General features: G+C 37.9%; 1 protein-coding gene across 1 annotated transcript in view; it reads left to right on the top strand.

The window, feature by feature from the left end:
• The window catches only part of ITPRID1 (ITPR interacting domain containing 1), a 95385-nt gene that overhangs the window by 13267 nt on the left and 63961 nt on the right, over positions 1-18157 (top strand). Inside the window, exons 4-8 of the mRNA XM_033193441.1 lie at positions 4179-4230; positions 6516-6602; positions 8937-9139; positions 12243-12814; positions 17859-17916. Of these exons, the coding sequence (XP_033049332.1) occupies positions 4179-4230; positions 6516-6602; positions 8937-9139; positions 12243-12814; positions 17859-17916 (972 nt within the window). The remainder of the gene's footprint in view (positions 1-4178; positions 4231-6515; positions 6603-8936; positions 9140-12242; positions 12815-17858; positions 17917-18157) is intronic.

Below are 18157 nucleotides of genomic sequence, written 5' to 3'. Positions count from 1 at the left end.
TGTGGTGGATCACATCTGTAATCCCAGCACTTTGGGAAGCCAAGGCGGGCAGAGAACTTGAGGTCAGGAGTTCGAGACCAGCCTGGCCAGCATAGTGAAGCCCCGTCTCTACTAAAAATACAAAAACATTAGCTAGGCCTGGTGGCACATGCTCGTACTCTCAGCTACTAGCGAGGGTGATGCAGGAGAATTGCTTGAACCTGGGAAGCGGAGGTTGCAGTGAGCTGAGATCAAGCCACTGCACTCCAGCTTGGGAGACAGAGCAAGACTCCGTCTCAAAAAAAAAAAAAAAGTACAGGAGTCTGCTAACTGTATTTGTACATATAGAAGGGTGAGATTCCAGTGAGGGGAGTCAGACACCCGACCTGACATCCTCTATTTATTGGTGACTGCTGGGCCCCCCACAGGATGCTAGGTGTACTGTGGAAGGCAAGAAAGCCCTTTCCTCAGCTGGTTCTAAAACTGTGTAAGGCTTTCATATGTGTCATCAGACCAGAAAACACCACACTGTGACCCAAACGGGTCCACTTTGCACATTCCCTAGCAAACATATTACCGTTAGGGACTTTTTGTCTTGGAGAGTGCCCTTGGCTCCCTAGCAACCAGATTGCTCCTGATCAGGCGACAGGACACAGGGTGTGGTCCATGGAGTGTATCCTCTAGATCTGTGTGGGCACTAGAATCCCTTCAAGAAGTCCTGGGTGAAGGGTTCCACATTTGGATGACTGGGTTTTCTGGATGACTCGATTTTCTGCAGGGCTAGGGTTTTTGAAAACTCAGCAAGGCTGAGCTAACTCTTCTCATCAATATCTGAAAATGGATCGTTTCCTCTCTGACAGTTTGTGCAATGCACTGTGGCTACAAGGCCAGATCCCTGACCTGATGTACACGTTTATTCACACATTCTAGGAAACCTAGAGCAATAGCAGGCAAACAAAAAAGACCAAAGCAGTGGCAAGAATGTCAGTGCTGGCAGAATATGCAGCCAAATGTCCTAGAAACACGGAATGTTTTAGGTGAAAATGGGTGTTCAAAAACTCTCCAGAATTATCTAGATGAGCGAAACCAGGCACAAATGGAGGCCTTACTTTGTGAGTTACATGCAAAGTAGTAGATTGAAGTGCTGCTGGTAGGAAGGGGGCAGGAATAAATTTTTAAAAAATTGCTTGAAACAATAAATATTTTATCTTCCATTTGGGCAACTTATTATTTAATTCGTTGTGGCATCAAGTTATTACAATATGATCACCTAAAAATTACACTGTGCTTGCATCTATGACATGATTAATAAGGTAGCAAATGGGCTTTCTGTCATCTGACAGCTTCAATCAATTGGCAGTGGTTTTATGAGTTTCAGAAGCTCTGAGATGGAGTTGGGTGCAGTGAGCAAGAATGCTACAATGGATTAGCCATGCCTGATTAGCTGAATTGGGTATTGACTTGATAGTTTTCAAACTCTGGCTCCTGGAGGTGCCTTATGGGTGAGGGAAGAGCTAAGTGGAAGAGCACTATATTCAGAACAACTCTTTTCAAGTTCATTTAAATTATTAGAGTTTTGCAAAAGATTTTATATGATTGTGGAATTCCTATGATAAAACCTACTGTTTTAAAACTACGAAGGTAATGGGAAAAAAAAGACTGGTGTTCTAAGTTCATTTCTGACTTGGTGCATAAGTTTGAGTCAAATATTCTATTGTAACTTACATAAATATTTGTCACCAAATGTCACATGGAAAATTTTTGAAACATCACACTTGTTTCCTAATAATGGTCATTCACTCTGATATTCCATCCTTGATAGTGGCTCCCCAGAATGTTTTATTATGAGTATTTATATATTCTCTTTGTTTTCAACTTCTCAAGTTTATACGTACCCCAGCTTACTCTGTTTTTTGTTTTTTTTTTTTCAAAAAATCTACTAATGAAATTTATTCTAAAGAAAGGATAGTAAATAACTCAATCTTATGTGATAATTCCAATCAGTTGGTAGTGGTTTTCCTGAAGAAGGGATAAGAAAGAGACAAAATTGGTAATGATGTCTGCCATGGGAGTAGCATTGGGAATGATAGCACAGAGGCCATATATATTCCCACTCACTATTTAAACCTTTAAAATTGATTTTATTTCTCACCCTGCCTGACTCTTGTGATGAGAGAGAGTTACATTTGTTTTGTAGAGCAGAGATATTACTGTATCTATTTTCTCACTACTTCTTTAGATTGTAGTCCTGTATTCTGAGCTTAGTTAAGAATCCACTATTGCCAGGTGTGGTGGCTCAGGCCTGTAGTCTCAGCACTTTGGGAGATGGAGACGGGTGGATCACTTGAGGCCAGAAGTTCCAGACCAGCCTGGCTAACATGGTGAAACCCCGTCTCCACTAAGATACAAAAAATTAGCCGGACATGGTGGTACACGCCTGTAATCCCAGCTACTTAGGAGGCTGAAGCATGAGAATCACTTGAACCCGAGAGGCGGAGGTTGCAGTGAGCTGAAATCGCGCCACTGCACTCCAGTCTGGGTGACAGAGCGAACTGTCTGAAAAAAAAAATTCACTATTTACTTGCAAGTCAGTAATACATCTCCAGTCTTTATCCTTCTAGACCAGTCTTCTGTTTCCATTTAACAGGGTCACTAAGCCTTTTGAAAATCTCAAAATGATGGGTATTCTTATCTCCACCCCCAAAACTTGGCATTTAGAGACAAATTCACAGATACTTGTGGTCTATTCATAGACCCTCTACTCAGACAAGAACCCTAGCCCTTTATTCTCTTCAGTATTATTTCATATGTTTAAATCATTCAGGATTGCTTTTCCAAAATTTCTCCTAATCTCTATTATCTTTCTTACGGTAAAAATCTTTATGTTCTCATAGAAATACAGCGTGGCAACACTTCCCAGTTTCACACATGTCACACATTTGCACCCAGGAGAGCAACAAGTAAGCAGAAATAAGAATACTGGTGAACCTTCTGAGGAATCTGCCCATATTCTAAGCATTTTCTTCTGCAGGTGTCAGCCACATGTTATACCATGATACAGGGTCTGAATCTTGCAAAGGCCCCTGAATAAGCCTCTCTGATAACCAATATTTATTTCCTCTATTCTGTCTTCAGCACCACTATCAGGCAAATGAACATTGAGCATCATCTTTCTCACATTTACTTGTTTGCTGAAAAACCTTTTGTGATTTTCATGTCCTGATACATACATAGAGACTCCTCTTTCTGTCTTTCAAATAAGCTATAAAATGCTCTGTTGGCAGTGTGGTGTTACAGAAACAACAACAACAAGCTAAAATAAGTTGCAGCATCCTACTAGCCATGAGAAATTTATTTAATCTCTCTCAGCCTCGGTTTTCCTCTGTGTTAAGTGGTTAAGATATTAAAATAATATCTATTTCAGGGATTTGTTGTGAGAATTACAAGAGATTGTGTGTGTAATATGCTTAGCACATTGCCTCACACTAAGTTAGTACTAAATAAATAGTCAATGTTATTGCTGCAATCAATAATAAAGGTAAGAATAAATTCCTAGATGCACTACTGGACTGTGTGACCAAGGGCTCATTTCTAAACTTCTGTGAATCTCAGTTTCTAATCTGAAAAATGAGGATAGGTTCTAATTATAAGGCTGTTGGAAGGATTCGATGATACAAATGAAGGGAATATGCTTAATACATGCTGGGCCCTTTATGTATTATTTTTTGCCTGTCCCCACACTTGCTTCACAGCTTCCTGTATCACGAGAGAGCATCCCGAAATGCCCTATGAGCTAATCAGACTACCCCTAGCACTCTGCTTTGCACTTGCTATAGACATCTTTTTTCTCTTTAAGGGCAATACCTCTTTTAAGGGCAATGCCTCTTTTCCAGCCATCAAATTCTCCCATTCTTAAAAATCCAAGACAAGTACCACTTCCTCCATTAAACCTTTGCTGAATACTCCATTTAGCACTGACTTCCCTCTCCATTGAGGCAGTACATTTCTTCACGTGTTTGTCATACAATGTGGTCATTAATTTCATTCTGTCTATTCACTACAGAGATGCCTTGTATTTCATGCCTATATAACCTTGGATATGGAAATTCAATTCTACCTTGGTTTCATTTGGGGTTGAGAAAATCTTCCAGAAGATAAAGCAAAATAAAGTTCCCCTCTACTTTTTGTTGTTGTTGCAGTTTCTTTGTGTGAACAAGGGATGGTTCAAATGACTGTGAAAGACTACATGAGGTAGGTAGCAGAATCAGTGTTACTTCATGCCATTATTTTACAGCCACACCTTTGCTGAATAATATAGAAGTAGGGAAGTTTTCTTAATATTGCCATGGCTCTTGGGATCTCGTGAAAGTTCACTGGTTTAGTCGCAGTGCCTAGAATGTTTACATCAGCTTTGAGAGAAATAGAGGTTCTTTAAAAATCATAAAATTGTGAGCAAATTAAATCAACAAATGTTGATGTAGGGGGAAATTTAATTAGGACATATGCATAAATGACATTCTACTGTACTGCAACTGTTCATAAGGGCCTGTTTATAAAAACAGTTACATTCAATATTTTCATTTTGCTGAAGTAATTGATTATTATTCTATTTACTGTACAATAATATATACAATTTCCAGTGTTAGGTAGAAAGCAGTGAGAGTCTCTTCATTGGAGAAAACACTAGGTCTCAAGTGTGGTGCCCAGAACACCAGCATTAACATTATGGGGGAACTTCATCAAAATGCAAATTCCCAATCCCCACCTTAGACCTACTGAACCAGATCATTTGGAGGTAGGATCCAGAAATCTGTATTTGTGCATGTTCTTCAGATGACTTTTTCAGCCACACTCTTTTACAAACCACTAGAATACACTATGAGCTCTTTCAGGTTAGGAACTCTGCTTCCTGTGCTTTTGTACACCCTCGCATTTTCAGGGTAATTCCAACTAGTTGTAAACCAAATCTGCAGTACTGCATCCCCCTGCTGCTACCAATTCACACCTAAGATGCTATTTGTCAGATTTTTCTCCTTGCAGGATTGGTTGTTTTTGCTACTCATAGAATCATAGAGCTATAAGAGACCACAGAAATCTCTCAGGCAACTCTCGTTTTGTTGAAGAGGAAAATGAGAGCCAGGTTCTGTGACCACCTCATGCTTCCAGGCTTTATTACAACAGTGACCCTGTGATGGTTCTCCTTGGATCCAAGGGCAGGCTGCTTCTGGGTTGCTGTGCTGCACCTTACAAAATAAGGTGTGGCCCTCAAACGAAGAAGGAAAAAGAAATTATGGCAGGCCTAATGAAAACTGAGGTGGGGCAATAAGTGAAAGGGTATCTTCTGCCTCTTCTTGAGGCTCAAGGAGCTCAACTGTCTGTTAACACCAGAGTTTTTATTATCCAGAAAAACACGCTTTCTCAACTTTATAGAACAGAATCAAGTAAAGGGCATTCTTTTTTTTTTTTTTTTTTTTTTTTTTGAGACAGAGTCGCTCTCTGTTGCCCAGATTAGAGTGCAGTGGTGCGACCTCGGCTCACTGCAATCTCCGCCTCCCGGGTTCAAGCAATTCCCTGCCTCAGCCTCCCGAGTAGCTGGGATTACAGGCACCCACCACCACGCCTGACTAATTTTTGTATTTTTAGTAGAGATGGGGTTTTACCATCTTGGCCAGGCTGGTCTTGAACTCCTGACCTCATGATCCACCCACCTCGGCCTCCCAAAGTGCTGGGATTACAGGCATGGCCACTGTGCCTGGCCCAGCTATTCTTAGCAAATGTAGCTAGAACAAAGTCAGCAACGCAAGTAGGATAACTTGTTCTTCTCAGAAACATTGATATCTGCCTTGTATTTTTAATAAATTCTAGATATATGCCAATTGGCTATTATATTTGGTGGGGCTAGATGTGATCCATGGTATAGCTGAGCTATGTATATAAAACTGAACTATATTATGACAGGATTCCACTCTCTTTGGAAGCACTTTCAAATGATCTGCAAAGCAGGCCTATTGGATAGTGATGTTCATTTTTTTCCATAGTAAAGGAGTTTGTTAGAAATGCATATGGGTGGCTACAGGAGCACTGGAGACAGCACTTACAGAGTGTTAGCCATGCGATATGAAATCCTTCACTAGTATGAGAATTAATGTAGAGTCACTTCAGTGATGGCTGGCTGTACTTCTTTCAGCATATAATTTTAACTTCTTCCTGAAAGTTGGTGCCTAGCAAAGCTGTGTTCCTGAAAGGTTCCCCAATGATATGCCATCTGTCAAAAGTGAGATATTCTGTCACTTTCATAATGAGCACTAGCGGGCACCTAATGCTTAAATTCTCACATCTTCTGTAATACAACACTCTTGAAAACAGAAGCAGCTCCTCCACTGCAAGCTCTCTTCTGCAAAGGTGTGGCCATTATGGGATTATTAGAGATTAAGAGGAAATGCAAATGTTTGCTCTGGAAGGAAAAGATTCACAATGACCTCCCAGGAGACTATCTAAATCAACACATCTCATTGTTGGTATTTTCCCAACTATAGATCTTTGCATCAGTTTTCAGAAACTCCCACCCTATCCAGAGGGACCAGTTTCAACTCTTGCTATTCTACTGCAAGTGTACCACAAAGGTATGTAATTTCCAGGTGCTTTTCATCCAGAGAAATCATTCTGTGCAACAATGGATTTCATGAAATTATAAATAGGCACTTGTTGAATGAATGGATGAGAGAATGAATAAAAGATTTTCAAACCCCATCTTGCAATAACAATATAAAAGACTTAGTAAAATTGGAAACAGACTAAATATCTGTCAGTGGGGAAATGGACAAATAAATGATTGGTCAGTTCATTTTACAGAATTCCGTATAGTAATAAAAAGAATAGGTAGACATACACATACTGGTTTAGAAAGATCTATATGCCATATTTTTTAAGATTAAAAAAAGCAAGATATAGGAAGGTACGTACAGTATGTTACAATACATAAAGCAAACAAATGAAAACTGTAAAACATGTATGTAACTGCATAGGAAAATGTCTGGAACGATACACATAGGTTTAACTGGAAGAGGATCAGGACTGGTGGTGGTAATAGCTGAGGGGAGTGAGAGCATTATGTGTACTATTAAAATTTTTTTAACAAAGTCAGTATATCGAATTTCTTCCACCATTAAATGTTACTTAAAAAGTTAATGATTTTTCATGATGACATGAAAATATGTTTAATGACCAATTGATACTTATATTCTTGGTTAAGAGACTGAAGTCTTTGGAAAGCAGGAACTATGTTCATTTTTGTGCCGTGTGTACCTAGCACAGAACCTAGAACATGACAGATATTCAATAAATATATGTATAAATGAGTAGGATAAACATTTGTACAGTGAAGTCAATATGATAACAGATTAAATCTTTCTTGCAACTTTAGGTTTCTCACCAGAACTTTTTTCTTTCTTGAACCTCTTTTATATTCAGGTGTCTGTGTCAGTGTAATCAAGTGATTGGCATTCCTGATTCCCCTGTTAATCCCATGATTAAGATATCCAAATGGAGCCATCTCCACTTCACATTATAAGTTTCGGTGATCAATTGCACTGCATGGTGACCACAGTTAATATTAACTTATTGTGTATTTCAAAAATGCTAAAAGAATATTACTTCAGATGTGCTCACCACAAGTGAGGTAGTGAGTGTTTTAATTGGCTTGACTATTTCTACAACATATACATAGATCAAAATAAAACACTGTACTCCATAAATGCACACAATTATTACTTATCAATTAAAAATAAATAAGTTCGTTTTTTAAAAAAGAGACACAAAATAAAGAGGAAAAGAAAGTGTGAACATGATGCTGGTTGTATCTGGTAAGTGGGCATTCCTCAGTGAGATAGTTACCTGTTGTTGAATGTGTAAATGGCTAAGTAAATGAATTGTAGTTAATCCGATTTCAGTTATGAAGTCACTGAACTATAATTATCTAAACTCTCCCAAATAGGCTCATTAGTGTTGCATGTAAAGAAAAGGCAAACAAAAACTTCAACAAGAGCTGAGCAAACCTGGTAAAATCTTGTCAAAAGGTCTGATTCCCATGGAATCCATGAAAGACTCCCGTAGTCTCCTGGGTTAGCTTAGTAACTTAGGCGAAGTTCAGACGTGAACTGGCTTACATAATATAATCATTTATATTTATAAATAGAACAATTAAATATAGAATTGTAATATGTATATAATTATAATAAAATTGAATAATTTAGATATTTATACATATAAATCAAATTAAATATATAATTTTGGTAAAAATTATAAATATAATTTTCAGCTAATTGATGTTTACCATTTAAAGTGCCAAAGTGGACTAGATCAAGTTGATAAAAGTATTTTTGTTTCTTAGCCAAGTACAAAAATCATACAGAACACATTTTAATTCTACCTAGGGACTTATAATCATCATTTGTAAACATCAGTTCTTGTAGTCTGCATTTAGTGATATCCTGGACAGATCTGTGTTGCTCAGGATGCTACAGACTGTTGCTCTTTTAAAATAGCCTTCTTTGAGTCTACTGTTTACAGTTTTTTTTTTGTTGTTTTTTTTCTTTTGTTTTGTTTTCTATTTCATTTCTTGCCTTCAGTGACCACTCCTTTGTGGTTGTCAGTGCACTGCCTCTGGCTGGCGTCTGTCCTGCAGTCTCCCTGCCCTATCTAATTTCCCATGTGCCTGTTGTGGAATGGGAAGCCAGTTAAGTAAACTCACAGTGTTGGATGTAAAGTACAGGCAAGTGATCCCTGAGTGGGGGTGCAGTCAGTCCTTTAAGCATATAGAAACGCTAGTGAATGTACCATTTGTCTATTTAGGATCCTTTTTCACGCAACATCTGGGAGATTGGGTGGGTGAGGTGACCAGAAAAAAATGGTGTGGGGTTAACTGGTTTTCGATAAAGATATTCATATTTTTACCACAGCATTCCTGAATGGCTGGAATTTTGGGAGAAAGATCCAGTGGAGCTTCTGTTGGATTTGGGGTTTGGTGCCGATGAACCAGACATCTGCACGCAAATCCCAGCCAGATTCCTTGGTTGTGGCTCAGCAGCCAGAGGGATCAATATCCGTGTTTTTCTTGAAGCTCAAAAGCAGCGAATGGACATTGAGAACCCCAGCTTGTACGGTAAGCGAGGAGGTCCCCGTGGCATTCACATCTCAGCACTGGCAATGAGTGGGCAGGTGGGCCACAGTGTAGGTGAGGAGATTGTGTGAAGTAGCACGCAAACCCTCTATTACAGTGACTTCACACACAAAAGATGAATTTCTTGGTCATCCAACTGTCCAGTGGGAGTTGGTGTGTATGTTCGGGAAAAAGGAGTATCTATTTGCTCCATGTTGTCTTCACTCAGGAAAACGGCCTCTAATCTGGAACATCACTAGTTGCAATAATAAGGAAAGGTAGAAATGGAGAACGATACTCAGCTCTTCATTCTTCTGGTCCTAACAGCAGGTCTTGTTCACACTTCATTGGCCAAAATAAGTCACATGGCCGCACCTAACTCCAAGTGAGTGGGAATGTATAACCCTAACAATTGCCCAGAAGGAGGAAAGCTGGTAGTAATGGTGGGAAGCACTAATATGTACCATAGCCACACACCCAGGAGGCAGAGAAACTGGAATCTGGCAAGGATTACCATGAATGATTAGGTGAAACCCTAATTTCCTCATTTATGAGATTTAGAACACTATCGTTTATACCTTGAGCTGTAAGTGATAGTTATTAATCTGCCATGCCTCCTGATTTACTGTGTCTAAACCTTATAGTTAATCAGGCATGTTGCTATATTTCTTCAGCTGGTGATCAATGTAATCGTGTAATCCTTTTCTCTAGGACATTACTAAGGATGTTCTTGGGGGTGTCTGTACTGTGCTCAAACAGTTTGGGGGAAAGATGCTTTGCAGCTCAATAGGTTTATTTACTGCAGGATTGATTTAATATGCTAAGATGCACTTTCAGTCTCCTAGATGGGATGCAGTGCAGCATTTCCAAACCACTTAAATACAAAAGGCCTCTTGGAGAGGCATTGAGGAAGACCTTGTCTATAGTACAGAGTTTGAGGAATTCCAGAGGAGGGAACTGACAAAATTATGATTATCAAATAAATTCTTTTAAATAAATAAATTCACTAAGAGGAAAGTCATGAGAGACAAAGTGTTTTTCTCAAGCAATGATCTGGAAGAGAGGCTTTACTTGGAGTTCTCATTTTAGCTCCTGTTTCTCCCATTTTCATGTGGGTAAAATGGTCTCAAACTTCAGGAATGATATATTTTTTTTAAACGAGTATGTAAAGCCGAAGGTGTTGAAATGTAGTATTTCTTTACTTTTTAGACGCAATTAATGTTGTTCTTTGTATCTCCTCTTGCAAGCAGCACAGAGATGCAAATTCTTTGATCATTCCTTTATTTCAGCAGAACAATGTCATTTACCAATATTTGAATAGCATTTGAGCTGCTGTGAAGTAAATATTTCACAAATGAAATTGACATATGAATTATAGAGAAACTAGGAGTTGGTCCCTGATTCTGTGATCTCTGGTGCACTCTTATTTCTACAACATAACCCTTGATTCAAGGAAAAAGAGAAGGTCAAATATAAAACAACCAATAATAAAGCTAGTTGGCAGATAGAATGGAAAATTGTATCTCATTCAAAGTCAACACAAACATTTAAACTTGGGAAATGAGAATCAATTAGTCCATTGTTCAATTTACCCAAAGGCAAAAATAAAAGAAAACACTTATCTGACGCTTCAGACTGTTGTGTTCTCTGAATTGACTTAACCAATTAAATTGGTAGGTTTTTGTCTTAGTCTAAATATAAAAACCTGCCATGGATGGATGTAAAGCAATCATAAAAGTTGAATTATCATTCAATTGTACCCTCTGGATCACAAAAGAGATTTAGTTTCAACTACAGCTTCATGTAATCAGAATTATCCTAAAACATACAGAACCCCACAGTTCCTATAGGTCTTGGAAAAATATCACAGCCCTCTGGGAGAAATCTGTCACTTTTTTTGGAGTAGAAGGATGATTAGTCAATACTTCTTTTAGGTAAAAGAAACAGGTAGGCACTGGCTCATGAGAGTCAGGGACATTGCTGTGATGGTGCAAACACAACAAAAGACAACATCCTTGCCTACCTATGTGGTCCTTGACCTTCGCTGAGTTACGCAACCTCACATGCTATCACTGTGATTAAGAAGAGGCTGGGTAATAAAAACAAAATATTCCATTTGTATTACAATAGTTTTATTATCTTGAGATATCAAAAATATTTTCCATGTTTTTTTTTTTTTTTTCAAACTGGCAATATGTTCTCACTTTAGCCTGCTGCATTAGGTCTCTTCCACAGGCTAATTAAGTCAATACTGTACTTGCATATGGCCCAAATGATAGAGGCCAGATCATCCAGAAAGGCTTAACAAGTTGATGAGCTGGTTTGTTTTGAAGGGCAAATGGGGTTTTACATTAATGACTATCTTCTCTGGAAAGACTGAGGAGAATATATTCCCTTCCTAAGTCTTGCTCATTTATAATCATTATTTTAACAACTGATACTTACATAGCATTGTGTCTTCACAGTTTTGCTTTAGTGACCATGACAGATGTGAAAAATGCATGAGAGATGAAAAGACTGGCCATTTACTATGTGCCTGGCATGGCTCTAGCACTGTTTAGCTCTTAGTTATTTTATTCTGAGCTCAAACATCCAGTGAATGGTTGACCTGGGATTTGGATCCAGGCCTTCCAACTCTATATGCCATGATCTTTCCACACTCTCAGGTGACAGTTTGGATAGGGATGATGTAAGTGATGGTAGGAATATACATCACATAGAGTTATGGAGGAATATTCAGGTAGCCTCATGTTGATAGCACTGGGTTCACTCTTTAATATATGTTAGTATACAGATTCACCACTGCCTACAGTTTTTAATACCTAATACATAAAAACTATAGGCATATATGAATCTATATAATTATGCATCTTCAACTAAATATAAAAGCTGTTCACTTTCCTCACAACACAGCAAAATCTTATTGCGTAAGGAAATCATCTCCATAATAGTAATGGCATATACTGAGAAAAACTTCAGTTTCAAGAGCCTAATATCCTTCCTATCTTGAAAATTTCATTTTAACTGAGTCTTCAGTTTTACCACATGAATACAGTTTCAGCAAAAAGACCCAGTCTAAAACTTTCTTGTTTCTTGTGTTGTGCAGGCCGTTTCCGACAGCTGGAAATCCTGGACCATGTGACCCATGCCTTCTCATCTTTGCTGAATGACGTCAGCATCCTGCCAAACAGAGCTGAAGAGAAAGCTGGAGGAGAGAGTGTGCAAAGAACCTCAGTGAGTGCCGCCAAAGAGCATCGAAGAAGGATGGGTAAACTCATAAGGAGAGCTTCGAAACAGAACATCAGGAGGGATTGTAACCCAGAGGCATCAGAGTCCTTCAAGATGAAAGATGAAGTTTTTATCCCCTTTACAAAACCATGGGAGTGTGGAGCAGAGCTAGCAGCAACCTCAGTCAACCACAAGCAAAATCATTTGTCTCTGTCAGTAGAACATCAGTCTCTCCAAGCCTGTGATGATTTGCTACCTTATCCTCCCCGCGATCTTCTGGGCAAGCAATGGCCTTGCTCATCTATGCCAGCCAAGCAGACTGCTCCTTCCTGTGTGTCTGAGGGATCAGTCAAGGGCAAAACTCAGAAGGAGAACTTATTTCAGAATAACAAGCTCAAGTGCCTGTCTCGTCTTGTGGGTAAAGGACCAGACTCGTTTGAAATGGAAGAGGTCAGTGTTGCACCAATGTGCCCAACCTCCTAAGGGAAATAACCTTCACTATGACACCCTTGTTTTCCAGACTTCATTTCACCACTTCATCTTTTAATCCTTCAGCATTACATCTTAGTGTTCTGAGTCAGTTTAGTGATTTAAAGTCATTCTAGTTGCTTTTGTTGGAAATAAACTAGTAGGAAACCAGCCTTCACTTGCTCCAATGTCTTTCCTTTTTCTTGCTTACAGTTGAATCCATAGGTCATTTCTGACTTTGCTTTTGCGTAATTGTTTTATGTACCTGTATGTGTGCTTTTTATCTACTCTCTAACTTTTCATGTTTTATCTTCTTCAAGGATCAGTTCAACCACTTCTCACTCAGTGAAACTTACCTTGACCACTTCTTCTCTGTGTTCTCATGGCTTTAGCAGTGTGAGCTCGTTATGTCAGAGATTGAGTGTGTGTCAGTGCTGTCTCCCCAAAAAACTCTCAGCTCCTTTAGGGCCGGGGATGTGTGTTGGAAATAATTTCCCCCACAATGTCTAACACAGGGCCTCAGACAAAGCAGTATGGACTTGGGTATGGTCTTGATTTTAGGGTGTTAGTATGATGTTTATTTGTTTGCTTTGGGATGTATTGATTTTCACATAGCTTGACCTTCATTTCACACACGTTCTTTGCTCATCCATCCCTACCTTCATTCATTTACACTAGTTTTTATCTTCACTTAGATGACATTGTCACTTGTACATCTCACAGGTGTTTGTTTGTTTTCCAAAAAATACGTATACATGTCTGCTTATCTGTCTATTCATAATGGCAGCTAGGATTGGAAGTTAACTTGTTGTTAACTCTGTTATTTAGTATAATTACAAATAAGTCATTACAAAGGAGGAACAAGGCTTTTCTCTCCTTTCATCTAAATTATCTAAAAGTAGGGCAGGATATTTACATGCCAGTTCTAAAGTGGGCTTACTTCTCCATTGAGCCCTCTATGTGCCAGGCACAGAACCCAGGAGGCGGAGGTTGCAGAATCTGCCTTGAAAAGGGAGCTACAGAGAAGTGGCAGGGATGGGCACTGAAACCGTAAGATGGTAGGCACAGAGACAGCCCTACAGATACACTTTACATCACTACACAGACATATTGTCGGGTATTCCAGGAGCAAGTAAAGGCATTCTTAGCCAGCCTGGGGCTGAGAGGATAAAGAAATTTGTAGAAAGTAAGGCTTAATCACAATTTTAAAAGAAGAATAAGATTGAGTCAGGTGAATATGCCTATTGGCATAGCTGCATCCCACAAAGATATAAAAATTATTTTAAAATATGTAGATGTTAAGGTTCCTAATATCTATGTATGTGTATGTATGTTTGTATACATATATGCCTTGTATAAAAATTAAAGAACCTTAAAATGTTAAACTGAATTTAAGTAGTAGCATTAAAATGAATAACAATAATAAAAGGAGGAAAAAAATACCTTTGGTCAAATGCCCTGATTTGAGGATAAATTGAGAAGACACTAAAAAAAGAATTTTTTAAAACTTAATCTTGCAAAGATTATTTAATTACCAAGCCAATAGTTAAATTACTATAAAGAATGTCAAGTGGGCCAGGAGCTGTGGCTCACGCCTGTAATCCCAACACTTTGGGAGGCCGAGGCAGGTGGATCACCTAAGGTCAGGAATTCGAGACCAGCCTGGCCAACATGGTGAAACCCCATCTCTACCAAAAATACAAAAACAAAAACTAGCTGGGCATGGTGGAGGGTGCCTGTAATTCCAGCTACTCAGGAGGCTGAGGCAGGAGAATCACTTGAACCCAGGAGGCGGAGGTTGCAGTGAGCTGAGATCGCAACACTGCACTCCAGCCTGGACAAGAGTGAAACTGTCTCAAAAAAAAAAAATAAAAATAAAAAATAAATAAAAGGTAAAAGAATGTGAAGTCAACCTGCTATTAGCTAGGATCCAAACAAAAAGTGTCACCAAACTCCAACCCATTGTCAAGCCTCATCAGACTCTATTGTCCCTGAAGGTTCTTCTGCTTCAAACTAGACTGATTTAGAGAAAAATAATGTTCCTAGTATGCCATTGAAATTTCAGAGGAAAGGAATAGACAAACATCAAATTTATCAAATTTGATAAATTTTATATAAATAAATAAGAAAAGAATGTTAGTCCTTGATTGTTATACTTTCAAGAATTTTTAAATTACGATTATTCAAGAAAATACTACATATTAGTATATATTTGGGGAGAGAGTAGAAACACACTCAACACCAAAATAAAGAAAGCAAATTCACATGTTTCTTTGGCACACAGTAGGTACTTAGTAAATATTTGTTAATTGAGTAAACATCCAAAGAATTTGACAATATTGGTTTAATCTAAGGATGGCTTTCATAGGAAAACAAAATATTCTGTCAAATTTCACAGCCATCTTGGTGTTATTATGTTCTAGGATTTGTGTGTGTGAGAGACTGTGTGTGTATGTAAGGCAGAGATAGTCCTAAAAATGATAAAAAAGGAACACACTACTTGAATTTCATTTTTAATAAAAAGTGCATATAAAATATTACATTCTCACTGGAGAAAAAATACTTGTTTCACTCAATACCAGTGGATGAGTAAATGAAGCTTGGGTAGATTATATCTTAAACAGAAACCAATGCCAGATTTAATATTTATTTTTCAATGTCAAATTTTAAAATCTAATTATAAGAAATGAAAAATATGTGTGAAATTGGCAGATTTTCATGGCATTTAAAACAAGAGCCAATGTACTTAAATATCTAGCTATCAGAATTTCAAGTATGATTGGCCAAATTTTGCCTCCAAATCAACCAATGATGCTTTCCCTAAAGTTGTACTAAAAGCTGAATTTGGCAATGTTTGTCTCACTTCTCAAAAGTATAATTTCAACAAAATTGTGCATAGATTTTTTAACGGAAAAATCAACATTTTTTAATTTAATTTTACTTAGTAAAATTGAGTCAGTCCCTCTCTTTTTAAATTCCCGAATACATTAAGTGAATTTGATACTTGTAAAATTTGTGCAATGTAAACTCAAGGTAGGATGCTTCTTCATATTCATAATAAATAATTTTTAGCTTTCCCTCCTGTTTGCATATAAGCATCCTATTTCTAGAAGTCACATGTGAGAACATTAACCATATTATTAAACAATCCCAGTCAACATCTTGATTAGGTGGGGAATATTTCAAAAGCTATAACTATTTCTTTATTTTATTTTTTATTAATTAGTAAGTTTGGCTCAGGTGGAATAACCCAGGAATACACATGGCTTTCATTTGAAATGAATAGGGCTCTTCCTTTTTTTTCAAAAGACAAACATGTGCTTCACATTGCCCTAAGTGGATTTTTCTCCATGATAATGGTCATAGCAAAAACTTTTTATTACATTTGAAAATGCATATGACACTCACTGATTTGAGTTACCAACTCCAGTGAAAATAATGCTAAGAAGTATGTCTAATAGATTACAAGTATAAAGTAACTTATTTGAAAAAAAGATATGAAGGATTAAAAAGAGATTAAAAATTTTTTCTTATGACATCTGAGCTATATTCTCATGGTCTCCAGTGTATTCCTGGGTTAGAGGTCATTTTTGGCCATATGTACTACAATGTTTAAAATGTTTATGTTCTTTGATTCAGCTTTCAGTGTTCAAATATCAATTCCAAATAAGTAATATGACAGGTAGATACAGATTTATGAACAAGAATATTCACCTCAGCATTATTTCTAATTGCAAAATTTAGAAAACATTCCAAGAGTGGGAGAATTGTTAAGTAAACTAATGTACTTCCTGAGAACAGCCTATTGTCCTGTCATTAAATATGTTTTCAGAGAAATTTTATGATGTGGAATAAAATTCCCACTTCAAATTTTTGAGGGAACAATTTGACTACATGACAACATCCAGAATAAATGTATATAAAAGAAAACTTTCTTTTTTTTTTTTTTTTTTTGAGATGGAGTCTTGCTGTGTCGCCCAGGCTGGAGTGCAGTGGCGCGATCTTGGCTCACTGCAAGCTCTGTCTCCCGGGTTCACGCCATTCTCCCGCCTCAGCCTCCGAGTAGCTGGGACTACAGGCGCCCGCCACCACGCCCGGCTAGTTTTTTTTTGTATTTTTAGTAGAGACGGGGTTTCACCATGTTAGCCAGGATGGTCTTGATCTCCTGACCTTGTGATCCACCCGCCTCGGCCTCCCAAAGTGCTGGGATTACAGGCTTGAGCCACTGCGCCCGGCCAAAAGAAAACTTTCAAAGAAAGACTCCAAAATGTTTTTGGAGTAACAGTAACTGTTTTCTTATCTTCTTTTTATTTTTTGGAGAGATGGGGTCTCACTATGTTGCCCAGGCTGGTTTTAACCACCTGGCTTCAAATGATCTTCCCACCTTGACCTCCCAAAGTGTTGAGATTACAGGCATGAGCTATCAAGCCCAGCCCTGTTTTTTTACCTTCTTTTTCTATGTATCATGTTTCTATAATTAGCTGTATTGCTATTTTAGAAGTAATATGCATTATTTTAATGATAACTTTATTTTCATCAATACAGAAGTATTCATTAATTTCTTTAAAAATTTCAAAAATAAATTTTGTTCTAGCAATTTGGAAACTAAAATTTTAAAAAATGTCTAAGCATTATATAGCAACTAAATTTTCTGAATTACTTTCCATAAATTTATCAAGCCCTAATTAGCTTTCTCCAAATATACTTAAAGTTCTTTGGAAGCCAAAAACAATCTAGAATAGAAATATTATTATGTAAATGTCTTTCAAATGCACAACTTCCAGAAGAAGCATTGATCAGCCCATCCAGATGTGATCTTCCCCTTTCCTCAACTTCTTTAATTCTTTGAATCTTTATCATGGGTACCTTGTCCCCGCTACCTCCTCCCAGCAGACTGCAAGTTATTTCAGTTCAGGATCTCATGTTTATCCTTCTTATCAGTTGCCAGTCTCATTATATATTGATTAAAATAAGTGAATTTATTTGACAAAATTTCTAATGACATTGATGTATTTTGATATCTTAGGTCCAGAGCTTTGAAGAAGAGACTGGTAATCCTCTTGACATGACTTCAGGAACTGTAGGTAAGAATTCATCAAGGTGTGTGGTCTCATTAATGGTCTTTCAGAATGTAAATAACTGGTATTTAAATTTCTTAATATGTACAGAGCTTAAATTACCTGTAGAAGATACTCTACATTCATGCATCTTCTGAGATATTAAAAGCCTACTGGTAGGCCAGGCGTGGTGGCTCATGCCTGTAATCTCAGCCCTTTGGAGGCCAAGACGTGGGAATCACCTGAGGTCGGGAGTTCAAGGCCAGCC

This window comes from Trachypithecus francoisi, unplaced genomic scaffold, assembly GCF_009764315.1.
Source record: "Trachypithecus francoisi isolate TF-2019V2 unplaced genomic scaffold, Tfra_2.0 Lachesis_group4, whole genome shotgun sequence".
In the NCBI taxonomy this organism is placed as follows: domain Eukaryota; kingdom Metazoa; phylum Chordata; class Mammalia; order Primates; family Cercopithecidae; genus Trachypithecus; species Trachypithecus francoisi.
This window is presented reverse-complemented; position numbering and strand designations above follow the sequence as displayed.